The sequence below is a fragment of the Gastrolobium bilobum genome, unplaced genomic scaffold (genome assembly GCF_033153095.1).
Source record: "Gastrolobium bilobum isolate Gb01-03AN ecotype WA unplaced genomic scaffold, APGP_CSIRO_Gbil_v1 utg41344, whole genome shotgun sequence".
NCBI classification, from domain to species: domain Eukaryota; kingdom Viridiplantae; phylum Streptophyta; class Magnoliopsida; order Fabales; family Fabaceae; genus Gastrolobium; species Gastrolobium bilobum.
Window position 1 is genome coordinate 4028 of NW_026895367.1, and position 15028 is coordinate 19055.

Sequence of the window (15028 nt, forward strand, 5' to 3'; positions counted from 1 at the left end):
AGTTATTGGGAAAATTATTTTGGTTTCTATTTTGGTTTCCCACATAAAACACAGATTCTGGGTTGGATGGGTAGCTATCATACAAATGGGGCCCACCACAGCAAACACAAGTTACACTTGTGCTTATTGCGTTAACTTGAGGTTGGGTCATAGGTATTTGAGGTGTAGGTACAGGAACTTGGGGTTGGGACAATCTTGCCTCAATGGTTTGTCCTTGGGTTCTCACTAAATTTGACAATGCATCAAACTTGACTGAAAGAGCTGTTACAGGGTCTATCTCATGTAAACCAGCCACTTTCCTTGGCTGATTTCTCTCTTCAGGCCATTGGGCATAATTTTGAGTCATTTGTTCTAACAACTCATGGGCTTGGTTAAAGGACATAGTCATAAACATGTCATTAGCAGCAGAATCTGCCAAGGCCCTGTTTTGAGTATTCAAGCCATTGTAAAGGGTTTGTAACACTGCCCAAGAGGGCAAACCATGGTTGGGGCATTTCTTAAGAAGGTTCTTGTACCTCTCCCACACATCCACTAGTGTCTCTCCATCCCTCTGCATGAAGTTAGCAATATCACCTCTAGTTTGCACTATCTTATTGGAGGGGAAAAATTTCATGATGAATTTCTCAGCAAGGGTGTGCCAATTGGTTATGGAGTTGGATGGAAGGGAGTTCAACCACTCTTTGGCTTTGTCAGCCAGTGAATGAGGGAAAAGCTTTAATCTTAGCACATCATTCGAGATGTTGGGATTCCTAAAAGTGTTGGCCACTTCTATGAAATTTCTAAGGTGTTTGTGTGGGTCTTCCATCAACAACCTATGGAACTGCCCCATGTTTTGGAGCATGGTGAACATCACTGGTTCTAGCTTAAAGGGCACTCCATTCACAGGTTGAGCTATGCTTGGATCTAACTCATCCAACACAGGTATGAAGAAGTCCATCATGGACCTATCATTATCATTTATGACAGGTGGGTTTTCTATCCTTGGTATTTCTTCCTCATTCCCATTTCCATTTCCATTTTCTACATTCTCCATTTCTTCAAAATTTGGGATTGGGATTTGCCTTTGGGCTCTTCTCCTAACTCTAAAGGTCCTCTCAGGTTCTGGGTCAAATGAATCTATGAACGGGTGTGGAGTTGCACTCATGCACCCTTTTTAACTAAAACAGGTAAACCTGACTTAGCTAAAACACCTAGATTACTAACCAATTTTTTTATGCAAAACAAGCAAAAAATAAACAAACAAGAACCAGCAAACAGAAAAGTCCCAAGACAGTTCCCAGCTTTTCAGCTTTATAAGGTAGACTCGCTAACAGAGTGAGACTGATATTTAAAATAAAACTGTAACTACAAAATTTTGAAAAAAAATAACAAATATGAACTACTAGACTAAAAAAATGTAAATGACATAAAAAAAAACAGAATATGAACAGAACAAAGCTTTAAGCTATTAATATTCACAAACTACAGTAACACCACCGAAATAGAATTTAAATTAAGCTAAACTAAAAACAACAAAAATAAGCAATTAAGAAATAGCAATCACACAAAGGATCTGATCATGTACGCTTCGATCCCTGGCAACGACGCCAAAAACTTGGTGCCTTGCTAACAGTTGTGCAAGTATACACGACAACAAGTAATATAGTGCTTTTTATGAGTTCCAGTTATCGTTCCCACAAGGATCTTTGCGTTTTAACTTGAAATAAATGGTAATTGCTAAAAGAACTAAAAATAAAAACAAATAAAATTAAATGCTGCTACTATTCTAAACTAGTGTACTGAAAATATTTTTGTGGAGATTTTCTCTTTTTAAAACAGTGAACTCAGTTGATGAAAGGATCTTTTTAACTATTTCCTAGAAAGATGACTAAACTAAAAGACTTGTAATATACTTTTTATGATTTTCTTTTAAGATAAAAGAAATAATTTCGAAGTTAAACAAAAACAACAAGTGACAAAGATTGGTTTTAAAATCAGTATTTGGAAATGAGTTGGGTTTTCAATTTCCCTTTCACTCAAACGTCATTAGGATGTTTTAATATAAAACAAAAAAATGCTTTTAGCTTAACGAAAATATTAAGGTAATTGTTGTTTCCCAACAACAATTTTCTTCCACTGACAACAGTTGGCATATCCCTATGTCACTGTTGTCATAGGATCTTAAAGAACAATTTTCACAAGTTACATGGGGGTAACTTCATCCCTGAAGCCATACCTATTGAGAGAAATTTTTCTCTCAACTTTCCATGTGCTCACAGTGGGGTCTAATGTGAGTTATTTCCCAATAACCTCACACCACTAAGAGCCGACTATGTGTGATCATCACATAGTCAAACTCAGTAATAAACATGCACAATAAACAAACTGAAAACAACCATGTAAACATTAAAACATCATCCAATAACAATGAGTTCCGGGTACTTTATCCAACCCAACTCTCAGAAAAATTAGCTCATCACCACAGGTTGAGGAGCTAAAATACAGCAAGTGTTCATAATGACAATCGGAACTTTAAAATGTACTGGAAATAAAAACTCAGGAACTGTCAACAGCCGATAGTCCTGACCAAAGTGCTCATAAAATTTACAAACAGATTACTAAAATAAAATCAGAAAACAGTAGCATGAAAAATAACCTAAAGAGCAAAAATAAAAATTATCTCAGAACAGAAGAGAGGTAGGGAGAGAAAGATAGATGCCTCCAAAAAGCCCTTCGTCCCTCCTTTATATCTGCTCCAAAATCATCCCCTCCAACGTACGCTCCTTGCTCCTCTCGAACGTGGGTGTCTCCTTGCACGATTCCGCAACGCACCTCAAAAAGTAACCCTTTCCACTAACGACCTCCAGCTCATCAACTCTTTTGGATTTTTCTGAATTGATCCAAGAATTGGTTAGGGTTTGTGTGGGTTGGTCCGGTTCAGAAACTGAACCGTGGTGGAAGGCTAGGGTTCTTGTCTAGGATGAAAAGCAAATGGTGAATCGATTTAGTTGCTCGATTCCAAGAAGAGATCGTGCTGGGTTGTGAGGGCTTGAGATGGATTAGCCGATGGTGGGTCTGCTAGGGTTTTTCTTTTCTTTTCTCACTTCTGACTTGCCTCTTCAGTTCTCTTCTCTCATTCTTTTCTTCTTTCTTTTCTTTTGGGCAGCTGATTGAGTTGCCTCTGGCCCAACTCTCCTTTTTCTTTTCTTTCTTTCTTTTCTTTTTTTCTCTTCTCACTTCGGGCTTCTGATAAAAAAAATGATTGGCCCATTTTTTTCTTCTTTCATTAGCTTAGGAAAATAATACCAATTGGGCCTGAAACACAAAAATTCAGCCCATTAACCCTCTAAATCAGAAATCCTTATTTCAATGCAATAATTGGGGATTTTATGAACAAAGATAGTCTTTTCATTCCCATTTTATCATCAAATCACATGCTCTAAGTCACAATTCATGGACTTATCACATAGTATATCAAGTTCATGATTTATTTTATGTCATTTTGTGGTAAGAAATTATTACTTTCTTAAAATCTATAGCAGTTAATATTATTTTGTACGGGTGCTTGTGTTAGGCAATTCCATTACATCAGAGAATCAAAACAAGAGAACAATGAAGAGAATCAAATTCCATTAAATTCCTTAGTATACAGATAATATCTTTTACTCTAAACAACAAGAGGCAAAAAAATATACATATAAAAAAGCGAGAACACAAACTTAAGTCTTTTTAATAGAGAGAAAGACATAACGGGATGGGACTCACACCTTTTTTTTTTGTCTTTATTTTTTTCAGTGGAACCCACACTTTTTTATATCTCTCTTCTAAAAAGACATAAGTTTGTGTCCTTTAAAAGAACAGATATTCTTTCCCATAAAAAATCATCAGAATGTTGAGGATCGACGTATGTGGTAAGATACATTTTACTACTACCATATTTTAGATTCTAACAAGCTGAATATTTGTACCCCAGATGGGTGGAAGATTTGAGTTTTCCATCTCACTTTTATCAATTTCGTTGGTGCTACTTTTCTTCTCAATTGTCCCTTACTAGCTAGCTAGTTGGTATATGTGATAAACTAGTATTTGGCACCCATAGGTATCTAGTTCACACTACCATCGCTAGCCTATCATCTCCAACTTCTTTTCATCCATTGGAAGTCAGCAAAACTACAAGTTGTATGGCTTAGTGGCTGGTAGGGCCAACCGTCCAAGCTTATCGAATCTGCCACCTCCTCTATGGCAAAAGTTGTTTCCACCCTTTAACTTTCACATTCAACAACACCTTCAATTAGAAACACGAGTTAATTATTACGGGCTAGTTTGATTTGGTGGTCACAATAGGATATGATATATCATATTTTGTTCTTACCTATAGTTTAATGTGCCAACAAGATATATATGATAGTTTTATCCGGTTGGCGAGATAATTTGTCTTAAAGGAGACTCTAGTTAAAAATAAACAGGATAATAAATATAGTCATATGCTCTTCTTCTATAAATTTTATTGAGCATGTAAGGGCATTACTGCATCGGTCACTTTTACCACTTACTACTGGCACCATGAGTTAACAATCACCATCACCGTCATCGGCTACTGCCAACCCCAACCACTCAACACCAATCATCATGATATCGATCAACTCCACAATTATCATCGGTAACTGTTAGTGCCCAAAATTGTATTAGTTAGTTAGTTAATTACTAGGCTATTAGTTAGTTGATCATTTTAAAGATACACAATTGTATTTTCAAGAATTGTTAAATATAATGAAAATAATTTAGTGCCCTTCTTGAAGTTTTGAAGTTTTGTTAGTTACTTGAATTCCACCTCCACGTGACAGATCAGTATGCCTAATATCTATCAATAGAACGCAATGCTTTATTAATATTAAAGTAGAATTGGCTATTTACAGATAATTGGAAACTAACCAATGATAAATTCAGATGCATGCATGGCTTTTGCCTTGGATATGTTTTTTGGAGGAGACATGCACTGCAGTGTCATAAAATGCATTATTATTTTACAAAATTAAAGCATGCAAAAATGGACTCTATACCAACTTTCTTTCTAAAGAAACCTCAACTTTTTGACCAAAATAAAGACCGGCATACTTTTCAAGAGATAATAATGACTTTATAATTTTATAACTCAACAAAATCCAAAAATTCCGATATCAACATACCTAGTCATGAACATTACTTTTATGCATGAGCACTCCGATAGTTATGCCTTAGACGAAACATAACATTATTGAGTGTGTGCGTGTGTTACGCTGTATGTCATAAAGTTTATGAACATGACTTTTTTGCATGAGCACTCCGATAGCTATGCCTTAGACGAAACATGACATTATTGAGTCTGTGTGTGTATGTCACGTTATATATTTGTCATAAAGTTTTTGTTTTGTGGCATGTATTTTATATAGTGGTTAAGAAAGGAATTCTCAAAAGTTAAATCACATCACACATTTTCCACAAATAGAATTTATTAAGTTTTTTAATGACACCAAAAAGTTTGTTTATAAAATATTTTTTCCTTTTTCTTATTTAATTATGGGTTCGTTTTTTCTGCAGTTACTGTATATAAGTTATTTGCAGTATGCCCAATACGACATCGTTTTGGGACGGAAATTATAGTGTTTTGTAATTTTAATTTATTTCAAGGTTATAATAATCTTTATATTTATAATTTTTTAAGATTTCAATACTAAAACGACATCGTTTTGAAAATAAATACAGATAACTTCCCTTTAATTATTATTTTGTTAATGCATATGCTTTTATTCAGTGGCAGAGGCACATTCAAGTGAATATCGACGTACTCTTTCTAATCTAAGGCATTACAGATTATTTGATATGTTTATTCGGGCAAAAAAAAAAAGTATTACATACGTATTATATAGTATATAATTAAGGATTTTGCATTTGTCATGTTGCATAACAAATGCAAAAAAATTTATACATACATCGATATTTGTGCTATTTTTTTTTTCTTTTTTTTTTAAACATGATGGACCTCATACTTATTGTCTCTATAGCATGACAAAAAAATTATCCTACAACATGATACTTGTTTTTCCCTATAATTAATTTTTTGCTAAACCAACTCACTTTTACATTTTTAACCTCATTGGTCCCAAAGATAGCCATGAAGTTACTAAAATAATCTAAACTGCAGAGAATTCATAGATGTCCCATTGACGGTAAATTATATCAATCTAGGAATACTCCTAATAGCCATGATATGGACTAAGACCTTGCAGAAGCTTTTCATGTATGTGCATCAACATGGAATGTGTGTGAATTGTTAGAACGGCTCTGCATAGAGGCAGCTCTCTTGGAGAATAGAGAAGAAGATCCTCTTTCAATATGTGAGGGAAATATTTAGAGAATACATGTAGCTGTGTCACCTAGTCAGTCTAACCTTTTCAGGCTGGGCATGCTGAACCCTCTGCTTGGGGAAGAAGGGAAATTTTCATGTGCTGAGTCTTTATGGCTCCTCAAGAGATGCCTTCTAGAAGATTCTAAATATGAATTTAGTACTAAAGGGTCCAACTTGCTGGGTTTAAAATGGGTGCCCAGAACATAATCTATACCACTTTAAAGTAAGCAAAAAATTGATATTACATTGTATGATCACTTACACTTGCACAATAAAAAAGAAAGAAAGAAAGAAAAACAATAATAGTTTCATTTTTTAAAAGTTTATCACACTTTTAAAGTGACATTCAAAAGAAACAATTACTTTTGAAAAGCTTAGATAGATTTAAAAGCAACTAAATACTTGAACTTAATATTCACGCCATACGCAAAAGCCAGTCATATATAAGAACTATATAAATAGACAGTTAATGGAATGTGAAAAATTACCAAGAAGTCAAGAACTAACTCGGACAAAATTCAAAGAAATACGGTTCCCATGCACCTAATCCCCAAAGTATTTGAGTTATGTGCACCTTGTAATTTGCTAGTTTGTCAGGTGGAGTCTAACATGCAATCCGTAAATACCACTTATTATTTGAACTAAATTAAATATTAATATACTTCTACCCATTGGAAATAAACTATTAACTCAACTGGTAAATAAATGAGTATTCTAAATACTTTTTAAATTGACAAAAAAATTGAATTAACTACTATGTACATTAAGTACTCATACTAAGCAGAAAAAAAGATTCAAATTTAATTATTTATATTTTTAATTAAAATATAAATTATATTGATGCATACATCTTTACAGATTCTCTTTGCATTGGGATTTTTTATTTTTTTATTGTTTGCCTCTTTGTTGCATTGGAGTCGAAGCATCATTTGTCACAACATACCCTTCGATTGGATTGGATTGAATAATTTAAGTACCTAATTCGCTCACAAGCCATATCCAATACGTTTCTATGTTTCTGAAATACCGAAGTACAAATTAATTGGGTCATTATTGTTCGATACAATCATTTTTTGAAGAAATTCACTTCACCTTCCAAGAAATTATAAATAAAATCATGACATTAAATTTAGTTTAAGGTTAACAAAAAAAAATCTCATTCAAATACATATATAATGTAATTTCCTTTTTTTAAGATAAATACTTCCTCAAACTCCTGCTGTCAAGACTAACCTCGCCCGAATCCGAATTGGCTTACGATTCACTCAGGCTCGGCCCAAATTGATTATGTATTTTTCTATTTTTAACTTACCAAGAGAGAAACCTCGGAATTTGCTAACCACGGGTTCGGTGACGACACTACTATCAACTTGTAACATAATCTAATTACCAAGTAACCAAAGGGGTCAAAGAAAGTGCGAGACAAACAAACTCCACAACTTTAAAACCCACTAAAAACGTGGTAAATTGATATTTGGGTATAGTTCTCTGATTAGGAAAATTGGCTTGATTTCATCAAAGGACAAGGCTATCCACGTGTCCTCAACCACTCAATGTTGGGTCACTTCTATGACTAAGTTATGTTGCGTGTGTGCTTAAATCAATTCCCCAATACATAAAGCATAATCTTAATTATTTTTCTTTGTTGGGTTTTCGCTGTTAGGCAGAGCATTGACTGCTCAAGGAGAAGTATATATTCTAACCAATAAAAACACCTACTAGTATCAAAAGGAGTTGAAATTATCATATGTAACCAATATGTCGAATATATACTTTTATTTTGCAAGGAGACAGTAGAGAGTTGCCTACAAGGTCTTAAAAAGGAAGAAGATGAAGAAATTGCATTAACGGTGCATTCTTCTTAAAATGATTTTTATATTATATGAATATTCTTTTTCCTTAACTAAAGTTCAAACTTATTTTCTTTTTTTCCTATGGCTTGCTCTATCCAATAAGCGATTGGTTTTACTAAGAAAAATAGCAATTTTTGGTTTTCATGTTAATGATGGTGCATTTTACTGTCACTGCATATTTAAAGGCCTATACATGCTGTGTTTCTACTGAGATGAATTGAGCTTTTAAGTATACCATCTCGACAGAAACAGGCAAAACCAATAGACCAGAAAGGAGACTGGTATACATGTGCTGTTATCAAATGATCTCATAAGTTTTAAATAATTAATTTAAAAAAACAATAGTTTATTTTGTGATGATAGAAGATGTGGTTGAATTTAATATTATAAGATTTGGATTCTTCAGTTTTGAAGTCTTGACAAATTACAATGGATTATAATTTTAGGGTCAACGGAATAAAGGAAGGCTAAGTTATTTTCTTTTAGCCTCACTGATGCTGAAACACAAAGAAAAATAGACCAAACAAGAAATTGAAATAGAAAAAAAGAAACCTACATTCTAAATTATGATTTATCAAAATAATAAAATATTCAACTTCTTAAAATAGGGGTCTTAAACACTCTTTTATAGACAATTTACAATCCAATTCAAAATTTAAAATCCTAAAGATAAAGAAAGTTCATAATGATAAACATAAAGATAGTTATCTTCTAAAAATAAAAATAAAAAAATTTAAAAATAAAAAAAATTAATTACATTTAAATCAATTTACTATCCAATAATTTTATTTTTCAAATACATCCTAAATCTTAGTCCTCAAAACAAGCCAAATTTGTAAGCATTCAGGTTTCACCCAACAGATTATGACCAAATTTACTGCTTTATTTAAATTGGATTTTAATTAAACATGCTAGACTTTAAATTGATACTTCTTTGAACTGATTCATGGGCCACATATTTGATTGATGTCAAATTTCTTAAATCTGCATATTGGATGCTAGCTTGTGTCTCTTTGCCAGCCCTCTCCATTTGGTTAAATTGTTTGGAGTAAGACGTCAAATCTCTTAAACCTGCCCATTGAATGCTCCTTGAGTCTCTTTGCCAGCTCTCTCGAATTGGATAAATTGTTTGGAGTGAATGAGGATTTGATTTGAGGTTCTTGGTTCAAGTCGATGTAATGTCTTCTTTTTGTTCTAAAATGAAATTTTCATGGTACTAGACATGAGCTCAGAACAACTTAATAAAGTGTCATTGATCAATGATGCGAACATCATCTATCACTACCCAGGCTCATACTGGGAACTAGGAGTACTAATAAATAAAGGTTTGCTATCTGCAGTCTTGGATGTCATCAATAAAAGAGAAGCTTAAGCTCCTCAATAGTAAGCTTTAAAGTTTAATAACACATAGGAATGGCCAGGCTTTGTGATCCTACCATCCAACTGCATACTGTATGAATCAGTATTTCGCTAGATTTGTAATTGGAAGACATCTTTCTAGCTTTTTTGGGTTTGGTAGTAACTGTTGTCTTTAGAACAGTGATATTTGAATATAGTTCCTAGTATCATGCTTCATTACCTCAAAAATAGTATCTCAACGAACAAAGGCGCTCCTGAAACAACATGAACTCCTGTTCGTTTTGATATCATTATATATGGAAGCTTCCATCCATCAATTTGAAGCTGCAGACCCCCTTTAACCCCATCGAAAGAACTAATAATACCAAACTTAGATATACTGTTTACACAGCAAAATTGCCTTCTCACATGAAAATGCATTATGCTCACCAAGCACCAAATGTTGATGGGAGCCCTCATATTTGGCATTGGTATACTGACATAATCAGAAAAACAACTGTCACTCTCAAGAGAAAGTCTACCTAATTTTTTTTTAAAAAAAATATCAGTACTTCCGATTGACATATTAAATGTAATTAGTAATTACAATCTCTTTGCATACATGCAAGGATAAGGCTGCGTAGAATAATAACCCTTCCCACTAGCCGAAGTTTAATTGGAGGTGATTTTCATCCGGAAGTGAGTGAGAAGCAATATGACAAGGCATATATACCTAGATCATATCAATATAAGTGCCATATGTCAGGATTCTTTTAGACCACTAAGGCAAATTGTTTAATTCTACGCAAGTTGGAATCTACCAAAGTTTTTTTAGGAGCTTCCTGCAACTATGCTACAAAGTTTTGAAAATCATATTAGTTATTAAACTGATCAAAAACTAATTCACAATTTGATGTTTTAATCCTGATCAACCTTAAAATTAATGTTTCGAAAATTTGGGAAAGTAAAAACAGAAGAAAAGATACAAAAGCAAAACAGAAAACACACTAGAATACATTGCATTATACACCATCACCTCCTAATTAATTATGGAAAAAATCACCTTTTAATTACTGAGGAATCTGCCTGAGTTCAATCACTGTCCTCTTCATCTGCAAAAATGAGAGAGTATAAGGACAACCACTTCCCAACAAAGCGAAAAATGAAGTAACACATGCATATTATTGTCATAGAGAAGATAATGCACTAGACTGTTTAGTAGTCTTCGGTAAAATTATTTCACAATAAGCTGTGTGTAATAAAAGCAGCTCACGTTTTCTTCTTTATTATTTAAGAATAAATTAACTTAAAAGATAAGCACGAAACAAAATTGTAACAGGTTACAACAATACAAAGATCAAGAAAAATGAAATGCAAGGATAAACCTGAAACTTTTATCATTCATCACTCCCGGAAAATTAAGAAGGAAAAAATGAAAAGATTTATTATTTTTCAAGGGTGATTTTTTAGAGGATACTAGATGTTTTAAAAATTATCGTCGACAGCAAGTAGATACCAAAATGGAACTTGAAATAAGGGCATGGTCCAAAGCTATACAATGCTGAAACCATTTGATAGGACAACAAAGTTTGAGTTCCTACTATCCATGGTGCTTCAACCCTATCAAATCAATTAACTATTATTAACAACAAACTACTTGACCACTGCAAAAAGCTCTAAAGAACACATGATTCCAGAATCAAAGATTATTTCTGATATAACCAACAAAATTGAAACAAAGCAGAGCTCAACGTATTTTAAATAGAATTACCGTTGTTAAATTCTTCACTCTGACTTCCATCATCATCGCTATTGTCCTCTTCTTCATCTTCTTCATTCTCTTCATTATCATTGCCTTCATCATCGTTGTCATTATCATTTTCTCCACCATCATTGCCACTAGTTTCAAGTTGAACCTTGGGCTTAGGAGGTGGAGGAGCCAGAAAACTAGTTGTTGACCTTCTTCGTGAACTTGTCACAATATTGCTCAAATCAATACCCTCAAGTTCTTTGGCTCTATCCTTCTTCCTTCTCACTTCCTTGATTTCTGAATAAGTGAGAAAAAAAAAAGGAAAGGAAAAATAGGAGACGTTAAATGAAAAGATAGAATGAAACCATATCAGAGTGAAGATTGCATTAATCTAAACACATGTGAGGTTGACTGAAATTACATTAACCTCTCCTCTAGTTTCAGATATTAGAGTAACTTCCAAATTTTTAATTTTTAATGGACAAAAATAATCCTTATATTTTACAGCCGTAGTTGTCCAGGCACATAAACTAATGTTATCTAATTCCAATAATATAGAATGACACTTTTACTAGGAAAACAACATATATCAATAAAATAAAGGGACGGTTATACTTACTACAATTTTAGACGTACCACTCTTACCACCTGTGTTTATCGTTGGATCAATTTGAAATCAACGATTGAAAAAGAGGAAAAACTAACTGCCATTGATTTCAAATCAATCCAATGATAACCAAACAGATAGTAAGAGTTGTAAGCCTAAAATAGTAGTAGGTATAACCTTCTGCATAAAATAATGTCCAAATTTTATTTTCTATTTGTGATGTTAACATTTCACTCCACAATATACATACCAAAGGAAGTTAAGGCTCGTGTAATTAATTATTTTTTTAAATATGAATAAATTATAGGACAACTTAAGTATATTTATATTATGCTCACAAGTATTTCAGTATAGTTTCTTATATCCCACAGATTATTCAGAGCTAACTAAACAAAGAAGACAAAGATAAAACTAGCAAAGGTTTCAAGTAGGGTTATATGAAAGATAATTGGGCACCGCTGATAATTACAGTTCCAAGAGCTCCTTTGAGAAAGGAATACATATTCTATTCAATCACAATCAGGATGAAAATACTGCAGCTAAAATCCAGGGATGAAGGATCATTAACAAACACAAGCTCACCCTTTTCAGATGGATTTGAAGACAATCCTTCTCTAGACAGTATTTCCTCCAACTCCTTAATTAACTGCCCTTCCCGTTTGTTTTCAGGCGCCTGCTTGACTTTTTTGTAAATTGTGGGAGGAACACTGACAGAAATATACAATATCAAAATATCATCCTCAACAAAGATCTAGGATCATAAAAAGGAATCCTAGGAAGAAAATTACCTCATTCCACATGCTTTAATAACAGATTTTAATTTCTCCACACGTTTTCCATGCACAGGAGTTGAAATTTCTTTCTTCTGCAGTTCGGGGGGGAAAATATAATCCAAAAAAATGTAATTTATACATTCAACTTGTAGAAATCAACAAATAATAAAGAATGTTGAGGACAGCTTCATGGAAACTCACAGAGAAGGATAATAAGAGGTTATTTCATCATATAAAGAGATGCTATTAATCTAAAAGATCAAGATTGTTCAATAATTATGGCTTTGGCCTTAACTTTTCAACTTATACCAAGCATTCCAATTTGCAATCAGCATATAAAGATCAATAATTTCAAATGACCTTGGTAGGTTTCTCTGGTGATGAATGGGACTGATCTTCTTCAGAGTTTTTTCCATTATCTTCTGCATCACTATCGTCATCTGAGGCTGCTTTAGCAGGCTTGACCCTTTTCTTACTGGATAGATTGGTCTCCTCTGCTTTGCGCTTTTTGGGTCTGACAGAAGTCTGCATCTTGCCCTTTGGAACACTCTTTTTTCTAACTTTAACTTCATCTTCCTGATTCTCATCCTTATCACTCTCCTTATCTGAAGTATCAGAGTTCTCTTCACTGCTGACCTTTTTAGTTACTTTGGTATCAGGTTTCTTCTTAACAATTTTCTTAGCATTGTTTGCAGGTTCCAAAACTTCAGAAGAAGCTAACACCTTCACATTTAACAGACACTTGCTAAGCATCAGATAGTATGTTGTTGTGCTTGTTATGAGCATCAGTGAAACTTTTTGGACAGATTTTTCACTCACCTCATCAAGCTGTTGACTTATAAACTTCTTATACGGATCAAGAGTAAATTTATCCAGTTTAAGATCTTCCTCCAATAGTCGACGAAGTCCAGCCATAGTGACTTTCCTGAAATTGACAAGTGAAAATTTACCCATGTCATAACTTTAGAATTATAGCCAAAGAATCAGTTGATGTGAATAAATGTATCGAGGGTAGGGTCATAGGGACAGGGAGAATATGAGCATTGTCATGAAGAGAGGTTAGAATGATAAATAATTGAAAGAACCAGCAGCATACTCTGCATTAGCCCTGATGTACGAAGATCTTTTTCTAACAGCTTTCTTAATTAGGGCCTCACTTGGAACTACTTTCCTTCCACTTCCTTTAGCTTCCTTGGTTTCAAGTTTAACTCCTTTTTGTTCTTTAAGCAGGCCAAATACCGGAGAGTCTTCCATTTTCTCATCATCTTCAGGGCAAAGCTCCTTTACATCTTCTGATCGACATTCTTCTTTTGGTCCTTCTGTCTCTTGTGTACTTGCATCTTTTTCCCCTGCCTCACCTGATACCTTTGGGGCATCATCATCATCTCGCTCTTGTATGCACTACCAGCAATGAGGTAATAACACACACATTAATATACAAACATAAGAAAAATCTAAGCATTCTTCATCACGTCAGAATTCACAAAATTAAAAAGCAAAGTTGTTATTATCACTAATGGCAAGTACTGGTAATTGGAAAGAATACATTCAACACCATAAACTTGTCTATTATACTTTATTACATTTATCAAGGTCTGGTTAGACATGACACATTGAGCTCACGGTTAAATAAAGAGAAGAGAACAATAGTCCCTCATTTAATCCAAGTAAAAGCAGATTTGTGCTTCATACGTTCTCTAAGCCAGTATTTTATTTCTATAAGTCCAGGGTCCTACCAATTAATGAAGTAATTGTTGTGCCAAATAGGTTACTCCCTCAGGAGTCAGAGCACTTTGCATAGAATGCATTCACTAGTGAACAAAAGAAAACACTAAAATGCACAATAGGTGCTTTTGGTCTCATGCCCTAGTACCTACCATATATCCCTACTAGGTTGAAATTAGGGTTACCTTGTTTAAATATTGCTTGATAAATCCCTTATGAACATCCAAAGCAAATTCCTCTAAACCCAAGTCCTTCTCGATCAATCTACGAACTCCTCCAAATGTCAAAGAACTGCATTGAAAGGCAAAACAGCAAGAACGCTATTATAGAGTTGAGTTGTTTCAACGAAGAAGAAGAAGAAGAATGAGAAATAAAGAGAGAGAAAGAGAAATACTCGGCTTGTTCCTTGAAGTGAGGGATTCGAGAGTTCATAGCAGTTAGAATCTGAGACTCTATGTCGTCCATTTTGTTCTCGCTCTCTTCTGCCATGTGTGTGTCTGTTGCTGTTGCGGTGAGTGTAAACTCCCGAGTTCCAGTTTCGAACGAATATTATTTGGTTTGATAATTAGGGTACTCTTTTGGATCTGCTATCTAAACTCTAAACAAAGTCCAGTTCAC

The 15028-nt window shown here is 33.9% G+C and overlaps 1 protein-coding gene and 1 non-coding gene across 4 annotated transcripts; one reads left to right on the forward strand and one right to left on the reverse strand.

The window, feature by feature from the left end:
* Window positions 1-476: 476 nt before the first annotated feature.
* On the forward strand, window positions 477-582 carry LOC133307485 (small nucleolar RNA R71). Its single transcript, XR_009751038.1, has one exon. It is a non-coding gene; the product is annotated as a small nucleolar RNA R71 (small nucleolar RNA).
* Window positions 583-9980: 9398 nt separating this feature from the next.
* LOC133307431 (uncharacterized) lies at window positions 9981-15028 on the reverse strand. Of its 3 annotated transcripts, none has more exons than XM_061507954.1 (10): window positions 14805-15028; window positions 14596-14701; window positions 13782-14086; window positions 13505-13610; window positions 13046-13408; window positions 12701-12777; window positions 12495-12619; window positions 11327-11602; window positions 10619-10667; window positions 9981-10051 (listed from the first exon to the last, which is right to left on the reverse strand). In XM_061507954.1, the coding sequence occupies exons 1-9, from the start codon at window positions 14897-14899 to the stop codon at window positions 10648-10650; spliced, it is 1473 nt and encodes a 490-aa protein (XP_061363938.1). In that variant the 5' UTR covers window positions 14900-15028; the 3' UTR covers window positions 9981-10051; window positions 10619-10647. The 3 variants fall into 3 exon arrangements, with proteins under 3 accessions (XP_061363938.1, XP_061363934.1, XP_061363929.1); XM_061507950.1 differs by lacking the exon at window positions 9981-10051 and adding an exon at window positions 10060-10288; XM_061507945.1 differs by lacking the exon at window positions 9981-10051 and having other exon boundaries at window positions 10316-10667.

Excerpts from the sequence above, each read along its gene's own strand:
- LOC133307431 (XM_061507954.1), bottom strand. The coding sequence starts at position 14,899 with ATGGCAGAAGAGAGCGAGAACAAAATGGACGACATAGAGTCTCAGATT. Across the intron at positions 14,702-14,804 it reads CACTTCAAGGAACAAGCCGA|TTCTTTGACATTTGGAGGAG; the intron begins GTATTTCTCTTT and ends CTTTCAATGCAG. Across the intron at positions 14,087-14,595 it reads TCAAGCAATATTTAAACAAG|TGCATACAAGAGCGAGATGA; the intron begins GTAACCCTAATT and ends CATTGCTGGTAG.